The following is a 23,568-nucleotide window of genomic DNA, read 5'->3' on the forward strand; positions in this document are numbered from 1 at the left end:
TAGATTAAGTGTCCATTAATTCACGAGATAATGGGAGCGTGATTACTCCTTGAAAATAGCCCTCAAAACGTTCAATTGGGGAAGTTTGCCAATGACTTCATGGGAAAAGTTCACTACAGGGTTTGAATGAGGCTCACTTGAGCATGGGTAGGCCATCTTCTGAATCGTGGGTGACATGGCCTATGTAGGTAGCCTTGGGCGAAGTTCGCTAATTAATTGATTGGAGAACTTTGTGGGTGAGTTTGTTTTTAGCAGAGAATCTGACTCACGACTTGGCTTAGTCAATGATGTCTTTCGACTTGGCCTAGAGTCTAAATTGGAAGTCTACCCACTCTTGACTCGGTCGAGTCAGGGTGAGGTGAACTATGTAGCGAAGTTCACATGTTGTGTCAGGCAAGTTTTTTTGCAGTTTTAAGTTAACACTATACTTCTAGATAGTAGTTGTCCCTTGGAGTCCCTAGAACCTGACTAGTTAATAATATACATCACCGGTTGTTTCATTTGATACGTTAAGACCACACCTCTATCAAATTCTCCTAGTACTATCATGTTAACATTACACTTCTGAACACTTCTGAACAGTATATATTCTTCAAACCTGATATGTTAACACTACACCTCTATTAGTGTAATTCTATTGACTGGTTATCATTACACATTTGTTGACTCCTCTCCTAATTTAAGCTAGTTAAAATTTATAACTCAGTCATTTTTGCCACAAAGTCATTCGTGATTCTAAATTTCATACGATATGTTAACATACCACTTTTTCATTTAAACCCAAAAGTGAAGGGTTCTTTATTGCCAAAAGAAAACTAAATTATTAACATACCACTTTTTCATTTAAACCCAAAAGTGAAGGGTTCTTTATTGCCAAAAGAAAACTAAATTATTACCAGACCCAACCCTATAGTCACTGCTCTCCCATTTTCGTCTCCCTCCTCTTTTACGCGCCGTCTCATTATTCGCACGAAATTCCTAGAATTGTTCCCTCCTCTCCGCGTCAATGACCCCACCCCTTCCCTTCTCTCCACCCTCAACCTCAGCGGGCTCCGCCTCCTCCTTAGCGTCCCCAACTCCCAGATCCACTGTCTTGCCTCTCCTTAACTCTCGCTAACGTTTTGGGGGTAAATTGATTTGGGGATTCTATTGTTTCAACCTGAACTTCTCTCTGCTCGAACAGTTCTCCGACTAACTAAGCCTCCTTCGCGGCAGGTAAAACTCGTTCCCTTTCTTCATAAATTAGGGTTTCTTTGTAAATTTGATGAATTTGGTGAAAATATTCGGGAGTTTTTGTGAAATTAATTAGTTCTATTGCTTAGATTATTAGACTGTGAAATTTATGGCAGATTTGGGGTTATATATGAAATTGATTTAGGTTTTTGTGAAATTAGTTTGGCACAATTATTAGACTGTGAAATTTGTGGCAGATTTAGGGATGAAATCGTTCTCTATCTATTGCGTGGATTATTCTCAATATATGTTACCTTTACGAAAATACAGTTTTCATTAATCTCAAATTATTTTTTCGGCGTCAACAGGCAGCCTACCAAGTCGTCGGCCGTGGGTGGCCGGAGATTTACGAGTCCCTTGAATTTGCCACAGGTGTAATTTATTACTTTCTTTTACGTTTTCTTAATCTGTAATATTTGCATTTTATATTTAGAAAAAAATTAATTGAGAACAAAAGATTAAACCCTAGTATAACATTGACACAAGGGTCCAAGTATTGTTCATATAAAGAATTCATATTTGCTTCTACCATTATTTCTTCTATTTTCTAATTTTCAGATCTAATTTACTCTATCTATATTTTTGTACTGCTATAAAAAGAAATTTGGAGAAACTAGTATATATATGGACTTGATTAATTAACTCCTTGAATTTTTGAGGTAAGTACTTAGTTGATCTTCGTGGACCAAACTCATTTCTATAAAAGGATTCATTAATAAAGTTTTATGACGTTGTGAGTTTTTTTTAAAACAATATAGATGGACGACATTGATGAAGAGATGTTAATGAGGATGGCTTCTAATGCTACTATCTCCGCGGTGATTTGTGTGTTTGCTTGTTTGATGAGGATACATAGTAGAAGGAAATCAATCACTTATCAACCTAAGGTGAAAAATAAAGAGAAGATAGGTATGAGAGCTAGGCACATTAGTCATGTGTTTAATGGCTATATTAAGAGTTGTAGGGCTTATGTTAGAATGAGGCCGCATGCATTTCATAATCTTGTTAGCATAATGAGATATATCGTCCTACTAAAAGATTCACGGGGTGTTAAAGTAGAAGAACAATTGCTCATGTTCCTTAATATATTAGGCCATAAAACAAAAATAGAATTGTTAGGTCACATTTCATAAGATCAGGGGAAACCGTTTCAAAATACTTTAACAAGTGCTTGGAAGCCGTGGGTCGTTTAAAGGGGCGGTACATGAAGCAAGCACCAAGTGAAGTATTGCCAGAGATTGCCACTAACCCGTTATACTATCCTTATTTCAAGGTAATCATTATTATAATATAACTACTCATAATATAACAGTTAATTTTACCTTTCTATTATTAATAACTATTTAATGTATCATACAAGATTGCATTAGCATGATAGATGGAACCCATATCGATGCCATGCTTCCCGCTAGCCTTGTTGCATGTTTTAGAGGTCGTAAAGGTATAACTCAAAATATTCTAGCCGCATGCACTCCCAACAAGTTATTTTCGTATGTTCTAGCTGGATGGGGGGATTCGTAAATAATTATAGAGTTTTGCAAGACACGTTATCTAGACCACAACCCCACAGATTGAGAGTTTATGACGGTAATAAATCAATCAAATAAAGTATGTCTACGTAATTATAATTAAAAAATATACTAAATTTCTTTTTGGTAATTGTAGGAAAATATTATTTGTGTGATGCGGGCTACACTACTATGCATGGCTTTATCTCCCCATATCGAGGAGTGCGGTATCATCTAAATGAGCATAAGGGTAGGCCAATTAATAATAGACAAGAGTTGTTCAATTTAAGACACTCATCCCTAAAGTCTAAAATTGAATCAACTTTTGGGGTATTGAAAAATTGTTTCAAAATCCTATATGCGAAGCCGCATTATCCTTTTTCAACTCAAGTTGATATAGTTATTGTATGTACTATACTTCATAACTACATTGCCATAGAAGACCCGGGCGATGAGTTTTTGCATGAGGACAACCATATTGAAGAGGATGGAGATGAAATAGCAAATGAAAGTGAAGAGGGTATTGTTGACTTTACACAAACTACGACACAAAGAGAGGAAAGAGATTCAAGAAATGAATGAAGAGCAAAGAGGGATCAAATTGCAATTCAAATGTGGGAAGATTATTGTGATAAATATCACGGTGGAGACACAACAGAGATTAGGATGTAATTTAAGTTATATTTTCCATGTATTATTATACTCGTTGATATATTGTCTACTACCTCTATGTATTCTTTGTTATATGAGTTGCTTGGCTTGTTTGCATACTGGTTTTTCATGCTCTTGGATTATTTGAGTTTTCCGGATTTAGCTATGATGATTGGGCTTTATGAATGCTAATTTTTGATGTTCGTACTCTATTATTGTACTAACATGAGATTTGAAATTTTTTATTTGTCTATTTTCATTTATAGCAACCAGTCATGGCAGATTCTAATGAAAGTGATAAGTTCAAGAATACTTTACCTAGAACACCAACAACACCCACTTATCCATACTTCCCGGCTCCCCCACCACCCACTACACAACCATTCCCTCCACCCTAATACATTGCTCCACCGACTTATCCATCTTACAATCCTTATGATATGAACTACTCATTTATGACTCAACAACCCATGTCGTTTGTGAATATGCTTAACAGTGGCCACTCACTTATCCATACTTCCCCTGGTACCCATTCAAGTGAGACTCCTTCTTTGAAGAGGCTAATTGCAATTGATCTTAAGGATGACGCTACCTCACCAAGCAAAAGCAAGAAGCGGGCAGTTACTAAAAGAAAAATGGGCTGCAGAGAATGATGATGTGTTAATCCTCTTCCTTGCTCAGATGGCAAAGGATGGTCTCAAAGTTGATAAAAACTTTAAGGTGCTCGTATATCGAAGAGCTGCAGAGGAGATCAACAAGAAATATGGCACTGAGTTCACAAAGGAGAATGTCATGAACCATGTCAAGTCCTTGAAGGGTAAATATTTTGATATGCGCACTGTCATGAACATGAGTGGGGTTGGTTATGATCCACAAACTAAGATTGTCACCATGGATCCAGATTGTTTTGATAGGTGGACACAGATAATATTTTTTTTTAAATAAGCAAACTTTGAATATTTAGTTCTGAGTAAACTGATTTTGTAATATTTTATTGTATAGGACAAAAAATGCAATAGCTCTAGGTTGAAGGAGTATTTGAACACACCTCTCATTCACTATGAGAACTTGTGTTATATCGTGGGAGATGACCAAGCAAAGGGTGATTTTACCAAAGATATGACTGAAAAGCTTGGCTCTAGGCAACATGATACGGTTGATGAGGATCATGTAACACTTAGTGATAATGAGGTTGATTTGTCCTCAAGCCCACGTCTTGAGCCCGAGAAATCAATTAGGCAAAACCACAACTCTCAAGCTAAAAAATTGAAGACTTCTAGTGGGGTAGCTTCTGCATCAATTGAAACATTAACTCCTAGGAAGAAGAGTAGCAAGGCTAAAGATGATGAGGCTCTCATGCACAATTTCATTGACACGATGTCGTTCTCAATTCAAAATCAGCGTGTAAATCAACGTGTTGTGCATTGGAGTGAGACCATGGAGAATGCTCTAATGACACATGAGAATGAGTTTTTTGAGAAGACATTGGATAAAATGCTTGATTACTTGTATGACCATGAATCAGAATCTAGGAGGTTGATCATCAAAACCAAAAATTCTCAAAAGCTATTTATAGAGAAGATTATCAATGAGCAAGGGTTTGACCTTTGAAAACTTGATATTGCACTACTTTTGTTTGGATTTAACAAATCTATTGCTTTTGTAAACTCGTTGTATATTTAACAACTTAATGATGTAACTAATTTTGTAATTTGAACACTTAGTGGTGTAGCTTTATGTTGCTAATTATGTAAGTTGAACACTTAGCGGTGTAACTTTATGCATATTTCACTGCTTTTGGCAATATGATGCATATTTCACTACTCTAATTGCAATCTCATTATGACATTGGTTCTTTTGCAGGTTGTGATAAATATGATTGGATATGATAGTTGATAGCAACCTACATTGCACGTTATGTATTGGTATGACTACATGGTTATCTTCAAAGTGGGCAATGATGATGGTCTTAGTTAAGAGAATACAATCTACAATGTTTTGCTATGTTTAGGTAGGGCAATCTAGGATGAGAATGCAACATACATTGCATTTACAATGTTAGGTAAGGCAATCCATTCATGTGATTGCAATCTAGGATGAGAATGCAACATACATTGCATTTACAATGTTAGGTAAGGCAATCCATTCATGTGATTGCAACCTACATTGCATTTAGCATTTACAATGTTAGGTAAGGCAATCCATTCATGTGATTGCAACCTACATTGCATTTACAATGTTAGGTGAGACAATCCATTCATTTGATAGCAACCTACATTGCAACATCATTGTTAGATGTGGTAATCCATGTATTCAATTTTAATACCTATATCTGAGCCCCTACCTTGGTCCTATTATGAGTTTTCATACTGTTTTATTGTCTCAGCCTTTGTTAATAACTTGTTTCTGAGCATGTTTGTTACCGCACTTGTTTCTGAGCATGTTTGTTCCAAAAGCCTTTGTTAATAACTTGTTTCTGAGCATGTTTGTTACCGCACTTGTTTCTGAGCATGTTTGTTCCAATGGTTGTTTTCAATGATTGTTTCTGAGCATTGTTTGTTACCGCACTTGTTTCTGAGCATGTTTGTTCCAATGGTTGTTTTCAATGATTGTTTCTGAGCATCTTTGTTTCAATGGTTGTTTCTGAGCATGTTTGTTTGCATACTGGTCCTATTATGAGTTTGTTTCAATATTTGTTTCTGAGCATGTTTGTTTCAATGTTTCATAATTATGTTTCAGGTATTAAAACAGTACTCTATATGTTTCAGGTATTGAAACAACACTCATTTGGGGGTGTTTTTTTGAGCTAATGAGAGAGAACTCTCCCATCAAATTGTTTTATTGACAGTTCATGGTTATAATTCCTTTATTTGTGGTTTCGCAAGTTTACTTTTGTACACAGGTTTATATTTTCCCTATATATCCATTTGATTTCTGCTGAAACATTTTATGTCTGATTGAGCATAATGTGAGCTCATGGTTACTTATTTGTTTTCTATGATTTGCTTGTGAGCTTGTTTCAGATTCAGTTTGTTTCAGACTCAGGATATGCTAGGCACAAATTGTTTCAGATTCAATTTGTTTCAATGGTTTCGTGTGAGCTTGTTATAGGGTTTCTTTGTTTCAGATTCAGTTTGTGCTAAATGGATTTGCTTGTGAGCTTGTGTCAGATTCAGTTTGTTTCAGATTTAGGTTGTTTTAGATTCAAGTCACAACTTCAAATTCAGTTTGTTTTCTAATGGTTGCTTGTGAGCTTGTTACCGAGCAAGTTTTTGATGGCGGCTATGATGATTGGTCACATATGGATTTGCGGCTATGACGATAGCGTTATGAACTTTTTTCATATGTCCAACAATTGACCTTTTTTCATCAGAATCTAGGAAGGTTTTGTTACAATTTTTGCAGCTGGCTTGAGTTTACATGAGAGTGTTGTTGCTTGTGTTCTTGGGTCAATCTTTCTTGTTTGCGGTTGCTTGCTTGCGCTCTTGGTTATATGAGTTTGTTTGTAGACTGGTTGTTGCTTGTTGTTGCTTGCATGCAGTCTTGGCCAAAACATGTCGTTTGTGAAGATTATAGGAGCTTGTTTGTAGACTGGTTACTTGCTGGTAATATGGCGTGCTGGAAGCCTTGGTTTGTTGTGGGTTTTACGTCCAATCTGAGATGCTCTTGGATCCAACTTGCTTGTGTGTGGACAGGTTTTGTTTAATTTTTATTAAAGGGGCCCGAAACAAACTGAATCTGAAGCAATCTGAAACAAGGTCAAAAGCAACCATTAGAAAATAATACTTGATGGTCATATTTTGTATAAACTGAATATGAGCTTGGGTTCTTTTGCATGTTTATATAAATATGGATGGATATGATACTTGATAGCAACCTACATTACACGATATGTATTGGTATGACTATTTTGTATTGTTCAATTTGGGCAATAATGATGGTCATATTATAAGAATGCAATCTACAATGTTTTGCTTTGTTTAGGTAGGGCAATCTAGGATGAGAATGCAACCTACATTGTATTTACAATGTTAGGTGAGGTAATCCATTCATGTGATTGCAACCTCCATTGTAACATCATTGTTAGATGAGACAATCCATGTATTCAATTTTAATACATATATCTGAGCTCCTACATTGGTCCTATTATGAGTTTTCTAATGGTTGCTTGTCTGAGCCTTTGTTGTTCGAGTTATAGCTTGTTTCTGAGCATGTTTTTGATGGTTTGTGAGCTTGGTTGTTTCAGATTCAGTTTGTTTCAATGGTTGCTTGTGGGCTTGTTACTGAGCATTTTTGTTTCAGATTGAGCTTTGAGCATGTTTGATGGCTTGTGAGCATGTTTGTTACTAACCATGTCAAGTGCATATTTCACTACTTTTACCAACCATGTCTTTGAGTACATTGCTATCGGCGTGTATTCACCTGTGGTATGTGTGTCAACTTTTCTTTGCTTCAGTCACTCCCAGTGTATTTTGAAGGACAACTTGTTGATGCTTCTAACTGATATTTGGCTCCTATTACTTCTTTATGATGAGTGGAATTCCTAGAATACATGTCTAGCTGTAGTTAACACTTGTATCTCTGTTAGCTTGGTTGTTTTAGATTCAGTTTGTTTCAATGGTTGCTTGTGAGCTTGTTACTGAGTATGTTTGTTTCAGATTCAGTTTATTTTCGGCTGCTTGTTTGCGGCCTTGGTTAAAGATGATGAGATGCTATTAAGCAGTAGGAAGGTTTTGTTTTAATTTTTGCAGCTGGCCTGCGCTTACATGAGGGTGTTGTTGCTTGTGTTATTAGGTCAATCTTTCTTGTTTGCGGCTGCTTGCTTGTGTTGATATTGGGTCCAACTTGCTTGTGTCTGGACAGGTTTTGTTTAATTTTTGTTAAAGGGGCCTGAAACAAACTGAATATGCACATTGTATGTTATACAATTGTATTTGTTTTTTTGTGGGAGGTAAGCTCACCAAAGTTCTTATATTCACCATTTATTATTTTGGTAATCCTAAAACTTGTTTGTTACAACTATGGATTTCAAATTCTAAAATTTGTAATGCTACAATTTGAGTTTGAAACAAACAAGAATTTACAAATTATAGCATTTCAAATCCCAAAATATTGATGAAACAAACATAGTTTTAGGAATTCCAACCCATAACAAAAAACCAATGGATTTCAAATCCCATGTCGAAATCAATATCCTAAAATTATAGGATTTGAAACAAACACCCCCTTAGCAATTACAGTTGAAATTGCATTTATCAATAGCAATGAAACGATCAGCTGCAACCAACCCAAAATATCTCTGTAACTCTGGTCACAACTCCTGCGATTGGAGCAAAGCAATTACAACTTAATGAGTGATATTGCACCATAACTTATAGCAAGCCTAAGTATAAGAAGTTAAAAACACATTACATGTCCCAACGCTAAGTGTAAGGTAAACGATAACAAACATTTTTGCGTACTGATGACATATATCTATAAACATCTTCAGATAACACAAGCAAAAGCCAAAGAATTATCTGCACATTTCAGTATCTCTTGGAACCACAAGTCCAACCAATATCCTAAGTCTCTCAATACAATGGAATACAAATACACCAATCCTCAAAACAATTAGATGAAAACAAAAACAAAAAATAAACAAAATTTGGATAAAGTAAAATTGTGGGAAAAGGACAAAATAGAAAAATAAGAGATCCGGGTGATTCTCAGAAACAACTCAACGATGACCATTTAAGCTGCGCCTTTGCTTCTGTATTTACTAATCACTGCAATCTGCTGCAACACCCATCCAAAAAATCAATGTGCTTCATTGCTTGGATCAATTATGATACAAAGGAAAAGAACTATCTTTTACCATCTGAAATGCAATTAGTTTCAGTTACGAAGGAAAAGAATTATCTTTTACCATCTGAAATGCAATTAGTTTCGGTTAACTGTAGAGTGAGGGGCATTGCTTTGCTACCACATTGCTCCTCAACTTAATAATCCTCTTTTTTTTGTAACTTTTTTGCCATATTTCTGATCTATTCTTCAGGCTCCAATATGTGACAGTTTCTTATAAATTCATTGGAGTAGTTTACATGCTTTGTCCAGAAAGGCTGCAGGTGTTTGTATCCAATATCTAGCCATGGCTTGCACTGTCCATTATAATGAATCACAGCAGAATTCCTTACACTATCTAGGTTAGACTTCTCCTGATACCCCAGACCAAGCATATGCCATGAAGGGTCAATGGGATGCACATTGCCTCTGAATGCAATCAATGCCGGAGGTAAAGTTCCAAGCTTCCACAAACTCAAGTTTGACCTCAGATTCTGCAACCAAAATATTAACGCTACGATGGTAAGAAAGTAGGTAACAGGTTTGATCTCTGATTCCACAACCAAAATATAATGCTAAGCTGGTAAGAAAGTAGGTAAATCGGAGGTGGATTTTGTTCAGAAAGGAAACATAATCTCTCGGTGAAGACCTCTAAGGCTTGGTAACTGGAAAATAGATTGAAAGTCGACAAAACTTGGGAAGTGACTCCATTTCTGTCTTTTTCCTGTTTCACAGTTGGAAAGAAACTCCAGCATAATTCAAAAAAGTTTAGAAAGTAAGATAGAAAATGAATTGAGAGGAGAGAATTCACCATCCCTTTCCAATATCCACTTTCCGCAGAAGTAACACAGTACATAAAAAGAAAGCATCAGTTATCACCTCAATTTTCTACCTTCTCGCTTTCAATCATCCTTATAAGATAGAAAGTCAATAAGAAAGTACTTTCTCTTTAATTTCTACTTTCTATTTTATTTTCTAGTTTATATTTACCTTTTGGTTACCAAACATCTCCCCATTTTTAATTCTAGGGGCGAACATCAGAAACTGTCATTGAAAGGAACAGAAGATGTTGCCAATTTCATGTGGAAAATGGTTATAACGCATATATAACTGGTTGAAATTTTCAGATATTACCTTCTTCACCCAATAATGATATGCATCCCTGATGTTTGTCTTCCTCCAAGCAGCCAAGTCGAAGACATTCATCCCGAAGGCCCATGCACATTCATCAGGATCCAAATTTTTGAATATGAGGGGATGAGAGAAATTGAAATAAGTCCTGAAGCGCTTGGACATCACCCATCCATCTTCCCCATTACAAGTTTCGACAGCGCCATTTACCTTTCCTTCAAGGTCAATCTCCCAAAGAGGTGACAAGTCACGCTGAATAACGACATCATCATCAAGAAAGACCACCTTGTCGAGATTAGGAAAGAGCTGTTTTAATAAACAAATGAATTCTGCATCAGTATTTCAGACTTAACTCGAGAGGGGAAAATTAATCAAAACCAAGCAGGATGATAAAGAAACTGGTTCATTTAAAAAAAAATCAAAAGAAGTAATAAGAATGTACACCCTAGGTCCTTCATTGTAACTCGCAGCAAATTGCAGGTTGAATTGTATACAGGAAACACAAGCTTTATTTCTTGGCCAACTTTGCATACATAAAGGATGAACATAACTGTATTTCACTTTTCTGAATGCATACAGGTTACTTGATTTTTTACATCCACCTGTAATTTGCTGGTTTTTTATTGAACAGAAACCAGAATAACAGAAGAAAAAAAATAGGAGAGGAGAGAACTTCAGGTCCTTTTCTTTTATTTCTCTCTTTTACTATTGTCAGCTGATCCGGCTTTTGCAGATTGGGAAAAGAAAAAGGTAAAACTTAATCCTGTCTCCCAAATTCACATTCCCTATATCAATAAGGAACAATGAGCCTCAGTATGATATCCTTTCCTCAGGTGGAAACTGATATAGACTTAAGGAGCATAATGTTTACTCCATCTCATCCATGTTTTTTCGAATATGCTACTATAAAGTTGAAGTTAAACCTCGACAATCTCTTTATTTCACCCAGATCTCAAATAGCATGTATATCAATTCCCATTTTCACCATTCACCTAAACCAAGAACTTGGTGCTAAAATCATTAAAAATATGGCACCCTTAATCTCCCTAGTAGTATATTCTAGGCATCATGCAAAGAAATGTTGGAAATGATTAATTTACCTCAGGCAGGTATATACGAAGATGATTCAGTAGTGAAATATACTTAGGACTCCTAGACTGTAGTTTGGAAGCAAAAACCTTAGGGTTATCTGTGACATTAGTACCCACTATATGATTCCCATGATAGTGGCTTCTAACAGCATGGTGGTTCTCTATAGCTTCAAGAACAGGAACATTCTCTCTTGTCAACCAGTCAAACTGATGAACGCCTTTCACCTTGACAATCACTGGATAAATAGGATACAAAGCAAACCACGAGTGCATCCCTGGATAAGTCTTTTTATCGGTTATAACATGAAAGACAATTCTTTCGGGTCTTGAAGAAGATGCCACAGCTGAGTTGACAGCTACTGAAGCTGCAAGGACATTATCAGTGGCTAGAACAAAATGCTGGTAGGAGTTGTCAGTTAGCAAAGGTAGCAATTCTTGGGGTGGGAGCTGTTTCCTTGCATAAGCATTGGATGAGTACTCGTCAGTCAAACGTAAGGAGAGACAATGAATGCCTTTTGGGATAGCACTTGCTGCCAAATGTTTGTGCAACTGTTCTGCCAATCTTGACCTTTTTCTCTCCCTATCCATAAGCTCCATCTGCAGTAGTGACTGGAGTTAGAAAATAAATAAAAAATACGACAAGGTTTATACAAAGACCAGCAAGCAATCGCAAACAATAAAAGAAATCCCAGGCCTGGTAAGAAAATACATCTAAGTTGGAAAGCTATCGAAGCAGAAGAGCACAGTTCCAAGAACCAGTCAACCTTAACCTTTAGATACATAATGATCTCTGGGTTTTGGTGTAGTGGCAGGTACTTTTAAGATGGTAGATAAACAACCCAGGTTCAATTATTGCTAGCCATGCATTTCTTAGAGGATTTAAAAAAATGATACGGTTGTTGTGTCCAGGTTTCTTCCCTTAAAAGGATCCTCAACCTGCGGGGGCATGTTAGAATATAAAATTATAACCATCAACCCTTATTACAACGCCAGAGTTTTGGTGCGGTGGTAGGGTCCTTTGACAAATTTAAGATATGTTTACATTGAAGTGATTGCTTGAAAGTACAAGCACAGAAAATAGGTCAGATGCTCAAGCCTGATTGGGACTCAATCACCAACTAAAAGAAGACTCTTGCAGCCCTATAACAGGGAGGACTCAAATCACTCGCAAATACAAGTTTAAGCTCGTGAGCAAAGAATCATAAGAACTACAAGAATCCTAACATATATCGATTTATATTAGCACCACAGTTCAATAAGGCCACTAGCTACAGGAAACAAATTAAGTTTTATATATGGGATATCAGGAAAACATCAGGCGACCAAAATCCATACTGGATTGTAGATATCTGGGAATATTGGGTTTATGTAGCAAACATCAGAGTGCCATATTGAGTGATGCTCATACAATATAATGTCCTAAAATGTAACCTTAACATACTTAGAGAAATCTAAGCATCAAAAATGTAAATAATATATGTTTAGAACCACCAACCAATTATAGAAACTTAGCAAAAAGAGTTTACTGGAAATTGCTAATGAACTTCATAAAGATAGAATCTTCTCATAAAAACATTAAAGAAATTTTACAGAACTATATTATTTTGGGACAAGCATATAAAAGGACATACCGGATGATATATTAGCCATGTCGGGGGTATATCACCCAAAAGGCAAAAAATTCCAAAAAAACTGGAAAGGATATTGAAACCATATTGTTTTGCAGCAAGTCTTATAAAAGGATATATCCACCGGCAATGTCAAGGATATTTAAAACAATGACAGGAAAATAATGCAATTTCCAAAAAAATTACATATAGCCACTGAGGACTTGAATGCTCAACTGTTTGAGGGAGTAGCTCACATGCAAAAAAAGGGCTTGAATGCTCAACTTGAATGTGATTTCCAAAATTAACATATATCGATCGAGGACATAAATGCTTAACTATTTGAGGGGGTGCCTCACATGCAATAAAAGGGCTGAGGTCAGTCGTCTCTTGTCCTTGGCTTCAAATAATAATTTCCTTTTAGAATGCTAAATTAATTAGGTGATTACGCTCACTGCATCCGATACCAACAATTATAAGCCGATACCAACAATTACAAGCTAATGTAAGCCACAAAGAGCAGTAAACTACTCCATTTTATAATTAGATGATCAAACTTAGTATCTTCTCGGAGTATCTTTTGCCCAGCAAAGACTAATACGAAGCACCACCTTGAGCAATATTTAATGGTAACATTAAGGTCCCAACATAGATGCATTATGCATATAATACATCAATAGTCCTTAAATACGTAACAGTTAAATCAGAAAATGGCAAGATGCAAGGAAAATGTAAATCTTCATGAAATTGTATGATCAGATTTAAAATGATTCATCAAATGTTTATAAAGATTAAGCCAACACCAATTTTATATGTAAGCTTTTAAATCTAAATTAAGCAATAAAAGCATCAACGAGAGGTTATCTTTGTGCATGAATTTTGGGGCAGCCTTAGACTGCTAGAACTAACTTAAGACATTCGTCCAATATCCCTTTTTCATTTAACTAGTGGGTGCCAGCAGGGCCGGAGCTAGCATTTGAAATGTGGTGTCAAGTGACACCACCCTATATCATACAATTAATGAACTATATATGAGCTTATGAAGCAAAGTGATCCAAATTATTTGGATAGTAATTTTCGGCCCATCAATTCTTAACGGCCATACCTAAAGAAAGTTACCCTTGGACCATAGACTTAAATGGCCCACTTCACCACATATCAATGATCTATAAATACTATTATTTTGAAAAAGAAAAAGATATACATAGGTTTACATTGAAAATGATGTGTTTAATGGTGTTTCGAATGAGGCTATTATACAACGATTTCAAAACATGAAGATAAGTGCGGGCCAATTGTATTTGGATGTAGTTAAATATCTTTTATATCTTATGAAAGCTCCAAATTATATTCAATGTGAGATAATATTGAATGTGAGAGAAAAAATAGTAGTAATGTCTTTTTTATTAATATTGTGACACCATTCTTATGAACTTTTAGCTCTGCCACTAGGCACCAGTTCTAATCTTTGATAACCTTAGCAAAATCTGTCACGCCCCGAAACTGTAGCGGAAATTTTGTAAATGCGGGGTGCGCGACAGCAGCGACCCGTGCACGAGACAAGTCTTATGCACGCGTCAAGCCTGGCAATTCATATCACATAGTTTATTTTTAAAATATTCATAAACCTGCTGATGATAGAAATCAGAGCAACTATATATATATGATCGGTACTTACAACCCACAAGCTCACCGTTATAAGCATTTTTTTTACAAAACAAAACAAATTGTGCTGAAGGTAACATCAACAAGAAGAGGCTTTCCATATAACGTCTTTCAGCCAAAAACTCAAACCAAAAGTTCGGCTAATATGAAGCTACGTCGGATCTGAAAAAAAATTTAAAAACAACGGGGTGAGCTAGCGCTCTAGTGGGAAATGTTCTCACTGAGCGCTAGCTCACCCCGTTGTTTTTAAAAAAAAAAATTCAGATCAAATGTTCTCACTGAGCGCTAGCTCACCCCGTTGTTTTTAAAAAAAAAAATTCAGATCCGGCGTAGCTTCATATTAGCCGAACTTTTGGTTTGAGCTTTTGGCTGAAAGATGTTATATGGAGAGCCTCTTCTTGTTGATGTTACCTTCAGCACAATTTGTTTTGTTTCGTAAAAAAAATGCTTATAACGGTGAGCTTGTGGGTTGTAAGTACCGATCATATATATATAGTTGTTCTGATTTCTATCATCAGCAGGTTTATGGATATTTTAAAAATAAACTATGTGATATGAATTGTCAGGCTTGACACGTGTATAAGACATGTCTCGTGCACGGGTCGCTGCTGTCGCGCACCCCGCATTTACAAAATTTTCGCTGCAGTTTTGAGGCGTGACAAAATCTAGGCTTATCCCCTTTACACAGATAAAACATTAATGTGAAAACTCAAAATAGTTATACTATAGAACATCGCATTAGAAATTAAGATGCCCATGTTAGACTAATCGTGCAACTCCAACGCCACCCATCAGCAAAAGTCAACTGCCTTAAACTCCATTATAACATAATAACTGTATGAGTACCTCAGAATACTAGATAATCAGGAATTTCACGCACAAATGAAATGTAGAAGACTTGATTAAAAAATTATCTATTTAAGACCTCCACAAAGCAACTTAAAATCAAGCATTGCGTATCTCACACCATCCTATGAGAACTTTGAGAAAATTTAAGGGTTCAACAAACAAAAAAAACTTCTTTATCAAGATCAGAAAGAATTATAGCACAATCTATCAAGACAGTATGACATAATGTTGGAAAATGGGGTAGTAAGAATGATACTTTTTTGGCGTGGTTTAAATATGTTAATAAACTTTGGAAAGAGTTGCACATTTGATGGAAAATTTTGATCAGATGCTGCAGTGAAATTTTAATTCTAAGTTAACCACGAAAGGTATGTCAAATCACTGTCTAGTTTCTACAAGAATCCCTATTAAGTTAAGACTGTTTGCTTCAAGTCATAATTAATTTGCACTCTTTCATTCTTCCATCCCTCTTTTCTCCAAATAAATTGGCTAGTAAACAATAGGCCTTTCTTTAAAGTAACTAGTGAAGAGGGCATGTGCATTGCACGTGCCTTCTCTGTGGAGTTGTTGTACATTGAAATTTCTATTAGGCCCCTAGATTCTCATAACTTGTTTCAAATAGATCCCTCTTGCTAATCCTACCCTTGATTTGAAGGACTAACTCCAAAATAACTAAAGAATGGGAGGACCAAATAGTAATTTCAATTATTTTGAGGGATTAATTTCAAAATAGCTCAAGAATTGGGCAACATAATAGCAATCTCACTGATTCGAAGAACTAATTTCAAAATATGGAAGATTTAGACCCCCCCCCCCCCCCCCCCAAAAAAAAAAAGTTTCTTATTTGGTGGCTTATTTTCAGTCCTCAAAATTTGTTCACTTTTTCACGTTGGTACCTCAAAGTATTTTTCTAACATTTTAGTACCCTAAAGTTTACTCAAAGTATTTAGTTAACACTTTGGTATTCCAAAATTTCGATTTTATTTCATTTTGATACCCCAAAGTATTTCTTCAACAGTTTGATAACCCAAAGTTTCAAACACATTTTACGCTGATACCTTCTCTAGATTCTGTTAGATTTTGTTAAATTTATATTGCGTACTTATCATGTTATTAGCATGTGGTACATCTCATTTACCTAATAAGCATGTGATAAAAAGTATGTATCAGAAATGTTTTGTTCATCGGTGGACCTTTATGAGTTACAATGGAATTGTTGCACTCATAAGATCTCAGAAATGTATGATTTTCTATATTTCTTATGTTTAACATTATAAATGAGGGTAAATGCTTTGGTTTGAGAACAAAAAATCCTTTAATATATTGGTTAGGCCTCTACTGATAAGCATAGTAGGCAGGTGGTAAGCATAGAGCAAATTACGAGTTTTAGTTACTAAATTAACATTTATATTTGCTTTAGTAGTAGGATTACTTCTAATTGGTTGTATTTACTAAATCAATGTTTATGTTTAATTTGCATTAATATCATTAATAAATATGTATACAGGTGCAAACATATATAACACCTAACTTATAACACCAACTTAAACTTTTATCTACTCCTCTATACTTATAGGAGGATCCAAAGATTCACTACTCATGCTACGATAAAATGCTACAGTGAATTAATGTATCATTATTATTGTAGCTATACTGCTATAGCACAAAGCAGAATACTGTAGCATTTACAAAAAATCTGTAGCATTTAAAAAGAATTATTGTAGCGAAAATAAAAAAAGGGTCGTGCTTTGCACGGGGTGCACATTAGTATGAAAGATAGAAAAAACATGAAGATACATAAGCTAAAAAGACCCAACTTTCAATACCAACTTTTATATGGCAGCTAGAAGAAACATGAACAATTGAAGACACATAAGCTAAAAAAATAACATATGAGAAAAACGAAGTTTGTACACACGTACAATTCACGTGCATTATTATTTATCTAAATATATCAACTCCTTGTCTAGGCCCAAGCAAAACCTAAGCCCAAAAGTCTATGGGTCTTGGACTTTGGTAACTTGAAAATCTTACTTGACTTTGTTCTTTATGTAAACTTTAATAAATTACTTTTCTTAACCTGTGGGCCTCACCAGTGTTTGTGCAACATCATGAGAACCGCAACCTGTTATGGGGCTCTCCAATTGTTGTTAAAATTGTGAGAGCTGTAGCGTTTTGTGGACCCCACTGACGGGAAATTGTTTGAAACAGGCAGGTCCGGCGAAAGCAAGCAGGTCTTTAGCTCTTTTTATAGATCTTACAGATATTTTTTCACTTCAAATTTGTCAAAGGTGAGGTAGAAAATTACACTGTGGTAAAGGATCACTTTCAATTCAAAGTAAGAAATCTACTGATTAATCTGCATTCTTTGACAAAGAAAGCAAAATGCAATTTACATGACCATGAAAAAATCAAAGATCTAAAGCAGTCTAGTTCATCAAATGTTTAATAATCTACTAGGGACATTGCATAAAAATTGTATAATTATTAACAATAATTTCCAATTTAGTTGTGAAAACTAACCCATAGCATTTCACCAAATCAAGTAAAAGTGCCAAGGGATGAATGGCAAGTTGTTGTATTTAACCAGCAAAAAGCAAAGAGAAACATGATTTCCTTCTTCTTTCATTATTTTGTGCCTAATGAATGTTATTCTCTATGACAAATCACATCACTTTACAACTTCTATATGATCTTTCTTGCTATACGAGAGAACTACACAATTAAATTTTAAATGTAGCTACATACCACGTGGTTATCACTATTCTATATAGCAATGTCATGCTATGCTGATTAATTACCATGGCTAGGAATTGATACCTCAAAGAGGATTAATGTCAGGTTGATTGATAGCAGCCCTAAAAACTCAGCAACTATTTATTTGCAAATAAAAATAAGGGTTTTTCTCACCTATATAACCCCTAAAAATCACATTTTTTGGTTTACACCCCCCAACCCAAAAAAACAAAATCTTCATATCTACCTATTCACCCTTACAAATCATCCCAAATCCATTACTTTTCCCTCTCCCAACTTAACTTCTGATATATTTCTAATAGAGTTAGGATAATATTTCTATTATTTAAACGCTTATCCTGTACCTTGAAAATAATTTTGAATATAAATAATATATATATATAATAATATATTATAATTATATATATTATGATAATGATACTGAATCGCACTAATATATAGTATATAATATATAATATATATATTATAATTTAAACGCTATAATAACCTGTAACATTGAAATATTTTGAATATATATATATAATATATATAATATATATTATAATATGTAAATAATAATATATTAATATAATAATATTATAATATAATAAAATACTAATAGTGAAAGTACTAGAGAGAGAAGAGAGGAAATGGGAGAAGACCTTGTACCCCAAAGATTGGCTATAAATGCAACAAATTGGTAGTAAGAATGATGGGCGCTAATCTTACCCTTGACATAAACACCTCGAAAAGATAGAGCCTCAACCAACCATTCACAAAACGTCCGAATGTTAGATGTAGGGACAAGATTAGGCGCCACAATCACTACGGAAGTTGATTAGAAGCAATACTTGGTACCAAAGTTTCTTTACACCCATTATTTCTTATATATAAATATATAATATATATAATAGATAATATAATTATAATATATATATATATATATATATTATATATATATATATATAAGATATAATATATATAATAATATATATAGAAGAGAGAGAGATAGAGAAGAGAAGCACATTTAATGAAATATCGAGAGGGGCTCCATGAGAAAGGTCGTTGAGAGAGGTCTTCAAGTGAGAAATTTGCAAGTGATTTGGGAGAGAGAACAGTGGAGGCAGAGAGAATTAGGGTTACACAATGAGTGGATGTGAACTAGAATAGGATAACATAGTTTTTGTTTAGTGGATACGGGTTAGGTATGGAAAAAGAGGGTTTTTATCTCCAAACTTGAACCGATTCACTTAGAATGTAGATTGTAGAAATTCCAGTGATTTCTAACACATGAGAAATTGACCACTTTATCGGATTTACATCTATATTTTTTTATTGACCAAAAAGAGAGAGATAGAGAGAGAGATACTCAAGTGGGCTCTTAGAGTCAAGATAAACTCATTCTTACTATGGTACCTAGTATGACCGCTGATTTAGTTGAACTCATTCTTGACTATGGTACCTGATTTGACACATGTTCCCAAATGACCATCTCACTTAAAAAATAGTAGTCATTCTCAAGTGATGAGCCACCACTATCGTTGGGCAGACATGGGAGCTTAAGACGCAATCTTGAACACAGAGAATTTATTCCCAACTTTGGATACTTTAATAATTTTATTTATTAGGACATACGGTGCAAACAGTTCCGGGAGTTGAAAAGACATCCTTCTTTCCATCAAAGACGAAGTCACTTTGAATTGGAATCAAAAAATTCCTAATGAAGACGGAGTGAACATCTAGTGGTCTGTTTGGTGATACCATGAGAAGCATGTTATTTGAAATAAAAGAGCCAAATTTGAACGAGCCTTCAGCTTCCACTTCACTAAAGAAGCACAAAAAGAAGCAAAGACAAATATGGGGACGAAACTAAATGGAAAGCATTCGTCGTACTGGAAAATCTAGGCTAGCACTTGACTTCGTGCCATTAGCCTAGAGTATTAGACTATTAAAGCATGTACCGATCAACAAAGTAGAAAACCAAACAAAGTCGAAACTTCTCTGTCCATCCTTGTCAACCTGCACTATTGATTGCTATTCATTGGGTTTTCAGGAGCGGATACATACTCTTCAAGATCCAACAGTTTCACATTCTTTGCTTTGCACCCAGTGTTCTAAAAATAGGTTGATTTTTTCCATTTATCGCTGATAAATAGGGTTTGGGTCATGGTCATTACGATTTTTGTAAAAATTTATCACATATCGTTTTTGGCTGATTTGTCCCGATGTATAGATGTAAATCCGATAAAGCGGCAAATTTCTCGTTGGTTAGAAATCACTGGATTACAATCTACATTCTAAGTGAATCGATTCGGGAGATAAATTTAAAAATATGATAGATATGGGGTATATACATCAAAGATTCAAAATACCTAAAAATGGTTGAAAACAAAATAATTGAGAACCTATTTTTTAAGAAACATTTTTGCTGATCTAAATGATGTTTTCAATAAGTAGAAGAAAACCCCTTAGCAAATTAGAGGTGTCGGAAATATGCATCTTAAGTATGCAAAGTACTGTAGAGAGTTTGGGAAGACAAGGATTTTATAACAATCTCCCCCAAAATTTCTTTTTCTATATTTTATCTCAACTTCTACAACAGTTTGCATAGTTCTTCATAACACATCCTAGAACCTATCTTGCAATACTAATTTTGCTTGTTAAGGCCACAAAATAGTTGAGAAATAGTTTCGATGGGTAAGAAGAGAAAGACTTCCTACATTTAGTAAAGTGAAGTAGATTCGTATAATTTACTCATTTCTTAAAAAGAGTAGTCACTTAATAGAATTTTAAAGAACATTCATAATATTGATAGTAAATTAGATAAATTTGTCCTTTTATCTTTAAAAAAAGGCGGTTTAGATTAGAGGAAAAGAGGTATTAGAGTTTTTGGTAGAAAGATTTTGCACTCTCATTGAAGAATTCCCTTCCTATCTCCCTCTCTTCTATGTACAAAGATACTACAATGGTAGCAACATCTAATAGACTAATATGCAGATATCATTATATCATATAATTAAGTACATGTCTGAATCTGATACCTGGAAACTTCATATCCATTTCTTAAAACCCGTTAGACATGGAGTGCTTATGTGGATCTCCACTAATGACGTTGCAGGTGATTTAACTAATCCTAAATTCCCCAAATTTACAAATCCCCTAAATTTTGATCCAACGATCTTTGCTGCTTCATTCTATCTTTAGATGCATGTCAAGTTATTGAAACCATGTTCATTCCTTGCCTACAATTCAAATTTTCCAGCATTGCTGCTTGACCTTAAACACGAGCTTGAGCTTGAAGATGGTATGATGTCCTTGCTTCAGCAATGAATTTCATAGCTTATTTACTCAATGTTGAGTTCCCTTGTCAATTTTCTCTTGGTTGCCTCCATTCTAAAAATCTTAATTTTAGATCACATCCAAAATTTTCCCTAATTTGAATCTTCTTCCCCAATCAAAGGTATCCCAACTAGCAACTACCTTGGCCATGTCACTAAGTCTCTGCAACATGAGCATTTAAAAAAGAAAAAATCCAATCACGTGCAAACATGCGAGAGCTGCGTACACAATTTCTCACTGGCAGTGAGCAAATGGGCCTTGTTGCATCGATGTTAATGTCTAAATACTTAAATGTAGCTAGAGCTGATTAATGTTCCATATTGGTAAAGAGGGTTGAAATAAGTACCAATTTGGTAATTTATTTTTCTTTTCCTCGGTTATAAGATATAATATTTGTGTAGATATAATTTTTGTGTAGGTGAGACTCTAATTTGTGCAGTATTCAATAGGTGGAAGAAAAAGAATCAAAACGATTAGGAATATGTGTGACCTGACACCCCTTTTTACTATTAAAATGGTCAGTCATAATATATGAAAGAAAGGACTAAAGAAAACACAGATGATTGCATACCATGGCCTTTAATTATATAGCAAATGTCTTTGCATCATATTGGTCATTCTTCATTTCAGAAATAAACTCAGTGAACGATTCTGGCAACTTGACTCCTACCGGAATTTCCACAAGGTTTACTTCTTCAAATATCTTATACAAGTCTCTTACAATTCTCTGTTAAAAATTCAATCAATCAACCAGGATAAGGACCATTGCATTTAAGTCCTTAATAAAAACATGCCAAGTTTTTTTTTACTAAGGACAATTTGGAAGTTCTAATTAAGTGTAGTGAAACAAAAAACTCACCGCTGAATTGTCTCTACTTCTACCGAGAAACTTTGGTCCCAGCCGCCTTCCCAAACAATCTGAAAGAGAAATTTTGTAAGATATGTATGTTAGCCTTAAAAAAAAATTTACATTATTAATCTGCCAGCTTAGATGTGGAAAAGGAACCCTAGTAAACAGCAAAGTTCCATATAAAAACCAACTCAATGAGAACACAAGATAATGTCATATGAAGATGATAAAAACCTTAAAAATTGCAGGATATCATAAAGACTATTAAATGGGTAAAGGTTAATAATCAGTATATATGACACAACACAAAAAAAAAAAAAATATCCAGGTAAAGTTGAATATTCCTACAGATAAAAAAAACTGGCTTACAAAGTAGTACGCATTCAAACAACAGGCAAAGTACGGAATCAAAGAACCGGTAGTCAACATAGTTCATAACAACCAGAAACTAAAAGAACAGAATTTGACATGAAAAGTTAAATCCAAGCACGAAAGAAGCACAGAACAAAACAATGTACAGCAGCTCCTCGACGAAATCTTGTGATCCTATGCTAAGGTAATGAATTAATATGATTAAAACATTAGATGTACAGAAATAAATTTATATGATTAGTCCAAAGAACCTAGATGCTGCTACCAAAATAAAGCTAACTGAAAGATACGATAATAGAAAATTGCCAGCAGACTATCGCCAAACAGAAAGCACTACAAAATTACAAGAATAAGAAGAACTCGAGATTATGAGAATCCCCATCCCAGAACAGTTTTAGCTTCACATAATTAATCGGGCATAATTAAAAAAAAATCCACTCAGGATGCCAAATCCATCAGGTATAGGAGAAAATTTACAGCTCAAACAAATTCATCAACTCAAATTTAAAGCCCAGCAAACTGCCAGTGCCTCATCAGAGTTGAAAACACAAGATTCATTTCCATCAAGACTTTCGGTTACCGAAAGACGAGCAGCTGTCGACCCCCTCGAGCGTGACGACGGCGGCGAGGATGAAGACGAAGGGGAGGAGGAAGGCGAGGACGAGGATCGCGTGGAAGAGGGCCCCGTACGAGGATCCGCGGGGGGCGATCTT

The 23,568-nt window shown here is 35.1% G+C and overlaps 1 protein-coding gene across 5 annotated transcripts; it reads right to left on the reverse strand.

Moving 5' to 3' along the window:
• On the reverse strand, window positions 8,895-23,562 carry LOC109819591 (probable galacturonosyltransferase 13). 5 transcript variants are annotated; one of them, XM_020385359.1, is made up of 6 exons: window positions 23,436-23,562; window positions 22,493-22,551; window positions 22,205-22,360; window positions 11,447-12,034; window positions 10,350-10,652; window positions 8,895-9,709 (listed from the first exon to the last, which is right to left on the reverse strand). In XM_020385359.1, exons 3-6 carry the CDS (start codon window positions 22,205-22,207, stop codon window positions 9,419-9,421), a joined length of 1,185 nt encoding a protein of 394 aa, XP_020240948.1. In that variant the 5' UTR covers window positions 22,208-22,360; window positions 22,493-22,551; window positions 23,436-23,562; the 3' UTR covers window positions 8,895-9,418. The 5 variants fall into 5 exon arrangements, with proteins under 5 accessions (XP_020240948.1, XP_020240949.1, XP_020240951.1 ...); XM_020385360.1 differs by lacking the exon at window positions 22,205-22,360; XM_020385362.1 differs by lacking the exons at window positions 22,205-22,360; window positions 22,493-22,551; window positions 23,436-23,562 and adding an exon at window positions 18,082-18,325 and having other exon boundaries at window positions 11,555-12,034.

The sequence above is a fragment of the Asparagus officinalis genome, chromosome 8 (genome assembly GCF_001876935.1).
Source record: "Asparagus officinalis chromosome 8, Aspof.V1, whole genome shotgun sequence".
NCBI lineage: Eukaryota > Viridiplantae > Streptophyta > Magnoliopsida > Asparagales > Asparagaceae > Asparagus > Asparagus officinalis.